Genomic DNA, 13,716 nt, shown 5'->3' with positions numbered 1-13,716 from the left:
ACCACGGTTCTTGTATCCTATCACGACTCCCCTGTCTCATCAGAATATGTCTGTTCAGAGCGCCACACAAATATCCCCTGAATATTTGCCACATATCTTCCGTACTTTTCCCAGAGAACATCTGTTCCCAATTTAATCTTCCAATTTCCTGCCTGAGAGCCTCATAATTCCCTTTACTCCAAGTAAACACCTTCCTAGCCTGTCTGTTCCTATCCCTCTCTAGTGCTAACGTAAAGGAGATAGAATTATGATCACTATCACCAAAATGTTCACCCACTGAGAGATCTGACACCTGACCAGGTTCATTTCCCAATATCAAATCAAGCACAGCCTCTCCTCTTGTAGGTCTGTCTACATACTGTGTCAAGAACCCTTCCTCAACACACCTAACAAACTCCACCCCATCTAAACCCCTCACTGTCTGGAGATGCCAATCGATATTTTGGAAATTAAAATCCCCCATCACCACAATTCTGCTATTCTCACACCTTTCCAGGATCTGCTTCCCTATCTGCTCCTCAATAACCCTGTCACTATTGGGCGGCCTATAAAAAACACCCAGCACCGTTATCGATCCCTTCCTGTTCCTAACCTCCACCCACAGAGACTCCATAGACAATCGCTCCACAACGTCCACCTTTTCCGCAGCAGTGACACTATCTCTGATCAACAGTGCCACTCCCCCACCTCTCTTGCCTCCCTCCCTGTCCTTCCTGAAACATCTAAAACCCAGCACTTGAATCAACCATTCCAGCCCCAGAGCCATCCAAGTCTCCGTAATGGCCACCACATCGCAGCTCCAAGTATTGATCCAAGCTCTAAGCTCATCCGCCTTGTTCACAACACTCCTTGCGTTAAAATAGACACATCTCAAGCCTGTCTGAACACGTCCCTTCTATATCACCTGCCCACGGCACCCACTCCTAGCCTCCTCCACTCGAGAGCCAAACACCTCCTCCCCAGTCTCTCCAATACGGATCCCACCCCCCAACAATTCTAGTTTAAACTCTCCCCAGTAGCCTTAGCAAACCTCCCAGCCAGTATGTTGGTCCCCCGGGATTCAAGTGCAACCCGTCCTCTTTGAACAGGTCATACCTGCCCCAAAAGAGGCCCCAATGATCCAGAAAACTGAATCCCTGCTTCTTACTCCAATCCCTCAGCCACGCATTTAACCTCCTCCTCATTCTGTTCCTATACCCACTGTCACTTAGCACAGGCAGTAATCCGGAAACTACCTTTGAGGTCCTGCTTCTCAACTTCCTTCCTAACTCTCTATAGTCTCTTTTCAGGACCTCATTCCTTTCTCTACCGATGTTGTTGGTACCAATATGTACCACGACCTCTGGCTGTTCTCCCTCCCCCTTCAGGATATCTTGGACGCACTCCAAAACATCCCGGACCCTGGCACCTGGGAGGCAAACTACCTTCCGAGTTTCTTTCCTGCGTCCACAGAATCACTTGTCTGCCCACCTAACTATGGAGTCCCCTATCACTAGTGCCCTCCTCACTCCTTCCCTACCCACCTGAGCAACAGGGCCTGGCTCTGTGCCAGAGACACCGCCACTGTTGCTTCTCCCAGGTAGGCTGTCTTCCCCAACAGTACTCAAGCAGGAGTACTTATTGTCAAGGGGTACAGCCACAGGGTACTCTCTAGTACCTGTCTCTTCCCCTTCCCTTGCCTGACTGTGACCCAGTTGCCTGATTCCGATGGTCCTGGCGTGACCACCTGCCTATAACTCCTCTCTATCACCTCCTCACTCTCCCTGACCAGACGAAGGTCATCGAGCTGCATCTCCAGTTCCCTAACACAGTCCCTCAGGAGCTGCAGCTCGACACACCGAGCGCAGATGTAGCCGTCCCGGAGGCAGGGAGACTCTGGGAACTCCCACATCTGACACTGAGTACAGGAAACTGCACTCGTACTCCTTCCTTAACTAAAGTCACCTACCTTTCCTCGCCCCTTTATGCCGAAGCCCCCTTGAGCCAAAGCCCAGAACTCTCTGCTCCTTCTCACTCCACTGCCTGCTCCCTCGCTGCCCACTGGATATGGCGGTTGGCTTTTTAAACTGCCCGCGCCACGCCTGCGCAGTCCAGCCCCCACTCTACCACTTAAAACTTTTACAACCCTTATAAAAACACCTTATAAAAACACTAACCCTATTAAATCACAACCCTATTAAAAACTAAGCCTTATATTTAAAACCCTAATAAAAAGGTAAAGAAAAACTTATCTGCTCCGAAGTCCTCTGAAGCAAAGCCCATGAAGCCTCCGAAGTTTTTTTCAAGTTCAAAGATGTTTAAAGATGTTCAAGTTCATCATTAAGGATGAGGTTTCAGGCTACTTGGAAGCACATGATAAAATAGGCTGAAGTCAGCATGGTTTCCTTAAGGGGAGATCTTGCCTGACAAATCTGTTAGAATTCTTTGAGGAAGTAACAGGCAGGATAGACAAAGGAGAGTCAGTGGATGTTGTTTACTTGGATTTTCAGAAAACCTTTGACAAGGTGCCGTACATGAGGCTGCTAAACAAGATAGGAGCCCATGGTATTACAGGAAAGGTACTATCATGGACAGAAGATTGGCTGACTGAGAGAAGGCAAAGAGTGGAAATAAAGGGGCCCTTTTCTGGTTGGCTGCCAGTGACTAGTGGTGTTCCACAGGGGTTGGTGTTGGGTCCGCTACTTTTAATGTTATATGTTAATTATCTGGATGACAGAATTGATGGCTTTGTGGCCAAGTTTGCAGATGATACAAAGATAGGTGGAGGCGCAGGTAGTGTTGAGTCTGTCAAAGGACTTGGACGGGTTGGGAGAATGGACACAGAAGTGGCAGATGGAATACAGAGTAGGGAAGTGTACGGTCATGCACTTTTGAAGAAGGAATAAAGGATATTTTCTAAATGGGTAGTGAATTCAAAAATTGGAGGTGCAAAGGGACTTGGGAGTCCTAGTGCAGGACTCCCTAAAGATTACCTTGCAGGTTGAGTCAGTAGTAAGGAAGGCAAATGCAATGTTAGCATTCATTTCGAGAGGACTAGAATATAAAGGCAAGGATGTAATGCCGATCCTTTATAAGGCATTGGTCAGACCACATTTGGAGTATTGTGAACAGTTATCTAAGGAAGGATGTGCTGGCATTGGAGAAGGTCCAGAGGAGGTTTACAAGGATGATCCTAGGAATGAAAGAGTTAATGTACGAGGAGTGTTTGATGGCTCTGGGCCTGTGCTCGCTCAAGTTTAGGATGATGAGGGGGGGTATCTCATTGAAACCTACCAAATATTGAAAGGCCTGGATACTGTGGATGTGGAGAGGATGTTTCCAGTAGTGGGAGAGTCTAGGACCAGAGGGCACAGTCTTAGAATAGAAGGATGTCGATTTAAAACAGAGATGAGGAGGAATTTCTTTAGCCAGAGGGTGGTGAATCTGGGGAATTCATTGCCACAGACGGCTGTGGAGGCCAAGTCATTGGGTATATTTGAAGTGGAGGTTAATAGGTTCTTGATTAGTAAGGGCGTCAAAGGCTACAGGGAGAAGGCAGGAGAATGGAGTTGAGAGGGAAAAATAAATCAGCCATGATCGAATGGTGGAGCAGACTCAATGGGCCGAATGGCCTAATTCTACTCCTATGTCTTATGGTCTTATGGAAAGGGTACAAAGGGGGTTTACCAAGATGCTTCCTGGATTGAAGGGTATGAGCTGTAAGGAGAAGTTAGACAAACTTTGGTTGTTTTTTCTGGAAGCTGAGGGGAGACCGGATAGGAGTTTATAAAATTATTAGAGGGATTGACAGGGTAGACAGTCAGAATCTTTTTCTCATGGTAGAAATGTCAAATACCAGTTGATATGCATTTAGGGGGAAAGTTTAAAGAAGATGTGTGGGTCTAGTTTTCTTACACAGAGCCTGGTGGGTGCCTGGAACGGGCTGCCAGGGGTAGTGGTGGAAGCAGATATGACAGTGGTGTTTAAGAAGCTTTTCAAAAGACACATGAATAAGCAGAGAATAGAGGGATATGGATCATGTGCAGGCAGAAGAGATTTAGTTTAATTTGGAAATGTTTGGTGCAGACATCATGGCCTGATTATTTTGCTGGAGTTATGCTACTGGCTTCCTCACAGTCGGCATGAGATAGAGAGCAGATAATGCAGTGAAGTAACACAGCAAAGTAAGAGTAAAGGGGATATAGTAGTGGGGGATTTCAACTTACTCAATTTTAACTGGGACCATTTTAATGTGAAAGGCTCAAAGGGGTTACAGTTTTTAAAGAAAGGCTCTTTTGATAGATAGACCAACTGGGGAAGGGGCAGTACTGGACCTAATCAAAGAACTATACAACACAAAAACAGGCCCTTTGGCTGAGCTCTTCCATGACAACCAAGATGCCCACCTCAGCTAGTCCCATTTGCCTGCATTTGGCCCATTTCCCTCTAAACCTTTCCTATCCAGGTACCTGCCTGTCTAAATGTCTTTTAAACATGTAATTGTACCAACTTCTACCATTTCCTCTGGCAGCTCGTTCCATATACCCACCACGCTCTGTGTGAAAAACTTGCCCCTCAAGACTCCTTTAAATCTTTTCCCTTTCATCTTGAACCTATGCCCTGGACTCTCCTACCCTGGGAAAAAGACTGTGACCATTCATCTTATCTATGCTCCTCATGATTTTATATACCTCTGAGGTCACCCCTCAGCCTCCTATGCTGTAGGGAAAAACAGCCCTGGCCGATCCAGTCTCTTCACATGACTCAAGCTGTCCAATCCTGGCAACATCCTTGTGAATCTTCTCTGCACCCTTTCCATCTTAATGACATTCTTCTTATAACCAGCCAACTAGAGCTGCATCCAAGTGGAGAAGTATGGACAAGTGGTTGGTATGTCAGTGGGAAAGCTCTTTGGAGATAGTGACCATAACTTCATCAGTTTCAAGGTGGATATGGAAAGAAATAAGGGTGGTCTGGAAATTAAGATCCTTGATTGAGGAAGGCTTCTTCAATCTCATCGGCAGGGCTGGGAAAAATGAAACTGGAAGTCTTCATTGGACAAGTGGAAGTCATTCAAAAGTGAAATAGAGAGAGTTCAGGGCAAAGATATTCCTGTGAGGATGAAAAGAAATGACAGTAAGTCCAAGGAATCCTGAATGTTAAGGGATATTGAGAGCTGGATAAAAAGATGTATATAAGCTGATACTCTGGAGCATGTCTGTATCAGGAAGGAGGAAGTGTCATAAATATTGGAGCAGATTAAATTGGAGAAATTCTTAGGACCTGATTGGATCCATCTAGGATGCTAAGGGAAGGAAGGGAGGAGATTACTTGGGCTCTGATGGAGATTTTTGCATCTTCATTAACTATGGATGAAGTGCCAAAAGACTGGAGGATAGCTAATGTCTCCCTGTTCAAAAAGGGTAGTAGGGATAAGCTCGGAAACTACAGGTCAATGAGCCTTACGTCAATGGTAGGAAAGTTGTTGGAGAAGATTCTGAGGGACAGGAATGAGGGTCATTTAGAACGACAGGGTTTGATTAGGAGGAGTCAGCATGGTTTTGTGCGGGGAATATCATGTTTCACAAATTGAGTTTTTTGAGGAGGTAACTAAGAAAATTGATGAAGGCAGCAGTGCAGTACATGTAGTTTGCATGTATTGTAGTATGGCTTTTGACAAGGTCCTATGTGGGAGGCTGGTCCAGAAGGTTAAGGCACAAGGGATCTGAGGCTTGTTGGCAAACTGTATCCAAGATTGGCTTGGTGAAAGGAGGCAGAGGGTAGTGGAGGAAGTATAGAAAGTGTAGGGGGGTTACTAAAGAAAAAGATCACAGAAACAAAGAGGGGGCATTAAATATTGCAGACAGGCAGCATTAAGGGAATTTCCAAAGCTTTTAATATGTATCTTAAGAGCAAGAGGGTAACCAATGAAAGAGTCGGGATCAAAATAGGAATCTTTGTGTCCAGCCGGAGGACATAGGTGAGACCTTAAATGAATATTCCTCACCTGTATTCACTAAGAAGACCATTGTAGCTGGAGAATTCAGGGAGGGGAATGGTGAAATTCTAGAACATGTCAACATTAAAAAGGTAGAGGTTTGAGGTGTCTTAGTGGGCTTAAAGATAGATAAATCCCCAGAGCCTGATGAGATTGTCAAGTCAGGTTGGGTTTATTGTTATGTGCACAAGTACAGCAGCATCATAGGCATGTAGGTACAGCCAACACACAGTGTATCCCAGGTTGCTATGGAAGGCAAGTTAAAAAAATTGATTGGTATTGGTATTGGTTTATTATCGTCACTTGTACCGAGGTACAGTGAAAAACTTGTCTTACAAACCGATCTTACAGGTCAATTCATTACACAGTGCAGTTACATCAAGTTAGTACAGAGTGCATTGATGTAGTACAGGTAAAAAAAATAACAGTACAGAGTAAAGTGTCACAGCTACAGAGAAAGTGCAGTGCAAAAAGGTGCAAGGTCACAACAAGGTAGATCGTGAGGTTATGAGGTCATAGGTCATAGTCCATCTCATTGTATAAGGGAACTGTTCGATAGTCTTATCACAGTGGGGTAGAAGCTGTCCTTAAGTCTGGTGGTACGTGCCCTCAGGCACCTGTATCTTCTACCCGATGGAAGAGTAGAGAAGAGAGAATGTCCCAGGTGGGTGGGGTCTTTGATTATTCTATCTGCTTCACCAAGACAACGAGAGGTAAAGACAGAGTCCAAGGAGGGGAGACTGGTGTCCGTGATGCGCTGGGCTGTGTCCACAACTCTCTGCAGCTTCTTGCGGTCTTGGGCAGAGCAGTTGCCATACCAAGCCATGATACATCCTGATAGGATGCTTTCTATGGTGCATTGGTAAAAGTTGGTGAGAGTCAAAGGGGACAAACCAAATTTCTTTAGCCTCCTGAGGAAGTAGAGGCGCTGGTGAGCTTTCTTGGCCATGGCATCCATGTGGTTTGTCCAGGACAGGTTGTTGGTGATGTACACTTCCAGGAACTTGAAGCTCTCAACTCTCTCGACCTCAGCACCATTGATGTAGACAAGTGTATGTACACCACCCCCTTTCCTGAAGTCAATGACCAGCTCTTTAGTTTTGTTGACATTGAGGGAAAGGTTGTTGTCATGACACCATTCCAGTAAGCTCTCTATCTCCTTCCTGTACTCCAATTCATCACTGTTTGAGATACGGCCTACAACGGTAGTATCATCTGCAAACTTGTAGATGGAGTTAGAGCAGAATCTGGCCACACAGTCATGAGTGTATAGGGAGTAGAGTAGAGGGCTGAGGACACAGCTTTGAGGTGCACCAGTGTTGAGAATAATCGTGCCGGAGGAATTGCTGCCTATCCTCACTGATTGCGGTCTGTTTGTTAGAAAGTCAAGGATCCAGTTACAGAGGGAGGTGTTGAGTCCTAGGTCTCGGAGTCTGGTGACAAGCTTGCTTGGTATTATTGTATTGAAGGCAGAGCTGTAGTCAATAAACAATAGTCTAATGTAAGTGTCCTTACTGTCCAGATGCTCCAGAGCTGAGTGAAGGGCCAGGGAGATGGCATCTGCTGTAGACCTGTTTCGGCGATAGGCGAACTGCAATGGGTCCAGGTTGTCTGGTAGGCTGGAGTTGATGCGTGCCATGACCAACCTCTCAAAGCACTTCATGATGGTGGATGTCTGAGCCACTGGTTGGTAGTCGTTGAGGCATGTTACCTTGCTCTTCTTTGGTACTGGGATGATAGTGGTCTTCTTAAAACAAGAGGGAACCTGAGATTGAAGCAGGGAGAGGTTGAATATGTCCGCAAATACTTCTGCCAGCTGATCAGCACAAGATCTGAGCACGCGGCCCGGGACACCATCTGGGCCAGGTGCTTTCCTCGTGTTCACTCTTCGGAAGACTGATCTTACGTCCTCCACTGTGACCACAGGTTCAGCTGCGTTGGTGGCTGTCAGAGTGGATGGTGACAATCCACTTCCTTTTTGTTCAAAATGTGCATAGAATGCGTTAAATTCGTCAGGAAGGGATGCGCTGTTGTCTTGTAGCCTGTTATGGCATGTAAGCCCTGCCATAACTAGCGGCTGGTCAGGGACTCTATTTTGAGTTGGTATTGCCTCTTGGCATCCCTTATAGCTTTACAAAGGTCATACCTCGCTTTCTTGTACAGATCAGGATTACCAGATTTGTGTGCAGCGGTCCTCTCCTTCAGTAGGGAGTGGATCTCCCGGTTCATCCATGGCTTCCTGTTTGGGAACACCTGTATTGTCCCCTTTGGTACACAGTCCTCCACACACTTGCTGATAAAGTCTGTGATGGTGGTGGCATACTCATCAAGGCTGGCAGCTGAGTCTTTGAACATGGTCCAGTCCACTGTCTCAAAGCAGTCACATAGAAGTTCATCTGCTTCCTCAGACCAGCACTGCACAACTCTCTGTGCCGGATCCTCCCGTTTCAGCTTCTGTTTGTATGCAGGGAGAAGGAGCACAGCCTGGTGGTCTGATTTCCCAAAGTGAGGACGAGGGGTGGCTCGGAAGGCATCTTTGATGGAACCCTGGCAGATAATTTTCAATCTTAACTGGCCACAGGTGATGTTCCAAATGACTGGGTGACAGCAGATGTGGGGTATATTGAGAGAGTAATCAGCAGAGCAAGTGATAGACAGGCGACCCCCGTGTTACGGCTATTTGGGTTACGGAAATTCACCCGTACAGAATTCACAAATCACTACCCAATAATTTGAGATAGAGAATAAAAAATGCTCTCATGCAATTTGTGTGAAAAAGAGTAAATAAATCAACATAAATTTTGTTTTCAACTCATGTTTCTTGACAGCCCGTTTTCTAGGAACCCTCCCCAGTAATGTGGGGGTCTCTTCTACTGGAATTCATAAGCAAAGGCAATAGGCTGAAACAGGCCCATTTGTCCTGCTAACTGAACTTTCCTCTGCAGTCTCCACACACCTGTACTAATAAAGTATGGATGCATAGATCTATTCAACCTCATTCTCCCAATGCTGGAGTTGACCAGGAAAGCATAGCAGGCCTCAGTGGCAACTTGCCCAAGACAATGACTCTCTGAGGCCTTGTCCTTGGATTGTCCTGATTTGACAGCTTGCCTATCCCAAAGGCTTTTGAACAGTTTTTACATGTCTTTGATAGTTAGAAATAGTTAAAATACCAATGTTGTCCAAAGAAGCTCAATGCAATCTCAAGGAACAAGATCTCATCTTCTGAGTGGGTGGTGGAGGCAGGTGCTCTCACAGCACTTAATAAGTAGATGAGCACTTGGTCTGCCAAGGAGTAGAAGGATATGGATTAAATGCAAGAACATGGGATTAGTATGGATATAAACATGATGGTCAGCATAAACAGGGTGGTCCAAAGGGCTTGTTTCTGTGCTCTATGACTCTAAGTGTTGGAATAGATCAGTAATGAGATTCTGACCCAGATTAATACAAGGGTCAAGGCAAATTGCTGGATTGAGGAGAGGGAAAGGGAGATTGGGGGCAAATCTCTTAAAGGATTGAGTTGATTTATAGGAAGTGCCAAGTCCAGGATCAGTAAAGAGTTCAGTAATGGTTGTCAGTGGAGGTAGGTGGGCAAATTTCACTACCAAAGTTTTGTGGAGGTGTGTGGTTATCCTAGTTGGGAGGGGTGGGCTCGAAGAGCAGTTGGTGCAGTGGACAGATAATCAATTGTCAGGAGAGACAGAAGATAGCCAGGTAAATTAGCTACCTGAGGCAGGTTCCCACTACCAGGTTGTCATCTTTGTGTAATGCCGAAACAGTCATCACTAGTGTTGTGAATACCTGCTTCAGCACGAGTGGCCTGGAAACAATATGGGCCACAGATACATGATGGAAAATTGCATAATTCTCAACTCGTGCTGCACACCATTTTGAACCACGCATGTCTGAGCTCCTCTGAGCATTAGCATGTCAGTTGAAAGGAGGACCCAGAAGTAAAATTGTAGAGTTTGTGCATCTTACAATCAGTACTGTTTAGCATTATATTTTCCTTTATTGAAATTGAAACATGTAGTGCAGAAAATCATGACACCAAACAATCCATCTTTCCAGATAACTTTCTTTTAGTAGGTGTTCTATGTTTCATGTTTAAGAATATTTAGGTTACAGGTTGGCTTATTGATGTAGGTTCATTTCAATTAGCATTGCATTCTTTTATATGGATTATCTGTAGGTGTCGGAGGTTACCGAAAGCCTTGAAGGAATGGCAAGCTTTTCTAGATCTGAAGAAGAAAATCGATGATTTCAGTGAGTCATGTCCTCTCCTGGAGATGATGTCCAGCAAATCAATACAACCAAGACACTGGGAACGGATAGCCGCAGTAACAGGGCATAAATTTAATGTGACATCAGAAACATTCTCTCTGAAACATGTTATGGAGGCTCCACTGCTTCAATTTAAGGATGATATTGAGGTATGATACTAACCCCAGAGGAAGAGGAATTGATTTGGGAAATAATACAAAACGGGCAAAAGCAATTTATATTTCTATCTCCACCTTTCTTTTTAACTTCACCCAAATGATATTTCAATTATCTTCTTTTACCCTCTAAGCAAACATATGACATTACTTTCATAGACAATGGTAGCAGCAGTAGACATGGAGACAACAGAAATTAGGGACATCTGAATATGGCCTGCTGGCCAGAGATATGCAGAAAGTTCACAAGGATGTCGCCAAGACTATTGAATTTTAGGTATGAGGGGAGATTAGTTACACTGCAGTGTATTTTTTTTGTATCAAACAGAGCTAAAGAGAGCAAAAAAAACAAATTGCTGGAGGAACTCAGTGGGTCAGGCTGAGGGGAAATTTAATCAGGATGAATAAAGAGAGACCAAGGTAATGAATAAGATAAACCTTTTTTCCTTAGGTTATGACTGGGAGGAGAGGGGGGAAGGGTTGGGAAGCTTAGAAGGAGGCAAGAGGAGAACTAAAAACTGCTTTTCATCCAAAGAGTGCTGAGCATCTTGAACCCAATGCCTGATGGTGTCATCAGAAATATAACATATAAGATAAGATATCTTTATTAGTCACATGTACATCGAAACACACAGTGAAATACATCTTTTTGCTTAGTGTTCTGGGGGCAGCCCGCAAGTGTCGCCACATTTCCGGCACCAACATAGCATGCCCACAACTTCCTAACCTGTTCGTCTTTGGAATGTGGGAGGAAACTGGAGCACTGGCAGAAAACAGACACGGGGAGAACATACAAACTCCTTACAGACAGTGGCTGGATTTGAATCCGGGTCGCTGGCGCTGTAAAGCGTTATGCTAACATAAAGTACCATACCACAAGGCTATAGACTAAGAGTTTGGAAATAGAATTAGCCAAACTAGTTCTTGTTGATGGTATGGAGAAGGTCTTCTTCAATACTGTAAAGATTACAGTAAATAATAAAGACTGACAACAGATTTTACTGTGTGATGTCTTTCAGGATATCTGCATATCCTCCGTGAAAGAGAAGGACATTGAGGCAAAGTTGACCCAGGTGATGCAGACTTGGGTTGGTCAGACTTTGAGCTTTTCTACATTTAAGGGCCGAGGTGAGCTATTGTTAAAAGGACTGGAGACAGCAGAAATCATAACAATGATGGAGGATAGTTTAATGATTCTGAACTCTTTACTCAGCAACAGGTACAGTGAACAAGAACAATAATATGAATTCTTTTCAAGCTAACATAATAAAGCATATGATAGAGCCATACAGTTATACAGCATGGAAAGAAACCCTTAGGCTCAACGTGTCCATGCCACCTGAGTTAGTCCCATTTGCTTGTGTTCGGCCCATATCCCTTTAAACGTTTTCTATCTATGTACCTGTCCAATTATCTTTTAAACATTGTAATTGTACCCACCCCTACCACTTCTCTGGCAGCTTGTTCCACATACCCACCACCCTCGGTGAAAAAGTTGCCTCTCAAGTCCCCTTTAAATCTTTCCCCTCTCACCCTATCCTGGGAAAAAAGGCTGAGAACATTCACTTTATCTATGCCCCTCCTGATTTTATATGCCTCTATAAGGTGACCCCTCAGCCTCCTACGCTCCAAGGAAAAATGTCCCAGCTTATCCAGTCTCTCCTTATAAGTCAAGCCCTCCAGTCCTGGTAACACACTTGTGAATTTTTTCTGTACCCTTTCCAGCTGAATGACATTTTACCTATAGATAAGTGACTAGAACTGCACACAATACTCCAAGTGCGGTATCACCAATGTTTCGTACAGTTGCAAATGACTTCCCAGCTCTTATATACAATGCCCTGACTGATGAAGGCAAGCATGCCAAATGCCTTCTTCACACCCTGTCCACCTATGTCACTATTTTCAGGGAACTATATACTTATTCCCTAGGTGTCTCTGTTCTACAACACTCTCTAGGTCCCTGCCATTTACTTTCCCATATTGCAACACTTTGCACTTGTCCGAGTTAAATTCCATCTGCCATTCCTTGGCCCATTTTCCCAGTTTATCTAGATCCTGTTCTGTCCAAAAGGTGATTGAATCATTAGTACAAGTGACTAAGAGCTTTGTCAAAGAGGTACTTCTGTTAGACATCTTTTATAAAGGTGTCTACAATATGTCACAATCTTCAACACTGCAAAAATCATTGAGCTACATATCTCCAGAGCTTCAAGGGGATGATCACCTTAGAAACAAATATGCAGGATGATTTTAGAAAGTTGGAAGAATAATAGAGTTGCCATAGTAAGTAATTTTAACTTTCTTTATATAGACTGGGATTGCCATAGTGCTAAGGGCTTAGATGGGGTGGAATTTATTAAGTGTGTTCAGGAAAGTTTCCTCAGGCAATATATAGAAGGTGACACAAGAAAAACTGCAGACGCTGGAAATCTGGAGCAACACAAAAAATTGCTGGAGGCCCTCAGCAGGTCAAGCAGCATCTATGGAGGGAAATGAACAGTCAACGTTTTGGACCGAGACCCGAATGAAGGGTTCTGATGATCCTGAGGAAGGATCTCGGCCTGAAACCTTGACTGTTCATTTCCCTCCGTATATGCTGCCTGACCTGCTGAATTCCTCCATCATTTTTTGTGTGTTGCAATATATAGAGGGCAAAGTTTGACCTACTCTTGGGAAATAGGGCAGGACAAGTGACTGAGATGTCAGTGGGGGAGCACTTTGGGACCAGTGACCATATTCTATTTAAATTAGTTATGGGAAGGGACAGATCCGGTCCACAAGATAAAGTTCTAAACTGGGGGAAGGCATATTTTGACAGTATTAGATAGGAACTTGCAAAAGTTGACTGGAGTAGGACGATGGACTTGGATGTACTTAGGATCATCCGGGATGCTGAGAGCATAGACAAGAACTTTAGTGAGGTGGCACACCTAAGGTGCAGGCTGCAGATAGTTGGGTGACCACCAGGAGAGGTAAGGGGAATACATAGACAGTGCAGGGTCCACCTGTGACCATTCCCCTCAGCAACAAGTATACCTCTTTGGATACTGCTGGGGGGGGTCGTGGGGGATGTGGAATGACCTTTCTGGGCACAGCAGCAGTAGCCATTTTGGTGGCACTGAGACCCGCTCTGAGGCTCAGCGGGCAAGGGAGAAGTCAGGCAGGACAGTAGTAATAGGAGAGTCAATAGGTAGAGGGACAGACAGGAGATTCTATAACTCTTTTACAGTTATAGGATGATATGTTGCCTCCCAGGTGCCAGGGTCAAGGATGTTTTGGAGCAGCTGCAGAACA

General features: G+C 44.7%; 1 protein-coding gene across 1 annotated transcript in view; it reads left to right on the top strand.

Annotated features, from left to right (window-relative positions):
• Positions 1–13,716, top strand: part of LOC127575526 (dynein axonemal heavy chain 8-like) — a 443,415-nt gene that overhangs the window by 213,305 nt on the left and 216,394 nt on the right. Inside the window, 2 exon segments of the mRNA XM_052025459.1 lie at positions 10,173–10,413; positions 11,439–11,638. Of these exon segments, the coding sequence (XP_051881419.1) occupies positions 10,173–10,413; positions 11,439–11,638 (441 nt within the window).

The sequence above is a fragment of the Pristis pectinata genome, chromosome 10, assembly GCF_009764475.1.
Source record: "Pristis pectinata isolate sPriPec2 chromosome 10, sPriPec2.1.pri, whole genome shotgun sequence".
Taxonomy (NCBI): domain Eukaryota; kingdom Metazoa; phylum Chordata; class Chondrichthyes; order Rhinopristiformes; family Pristidae; genus Pristis; species Pristis pectinata.
Note: the sequence above shows the minus strand (reverse complement) of the source record. Positions and strands in the feature narration are given on the sequence as shown.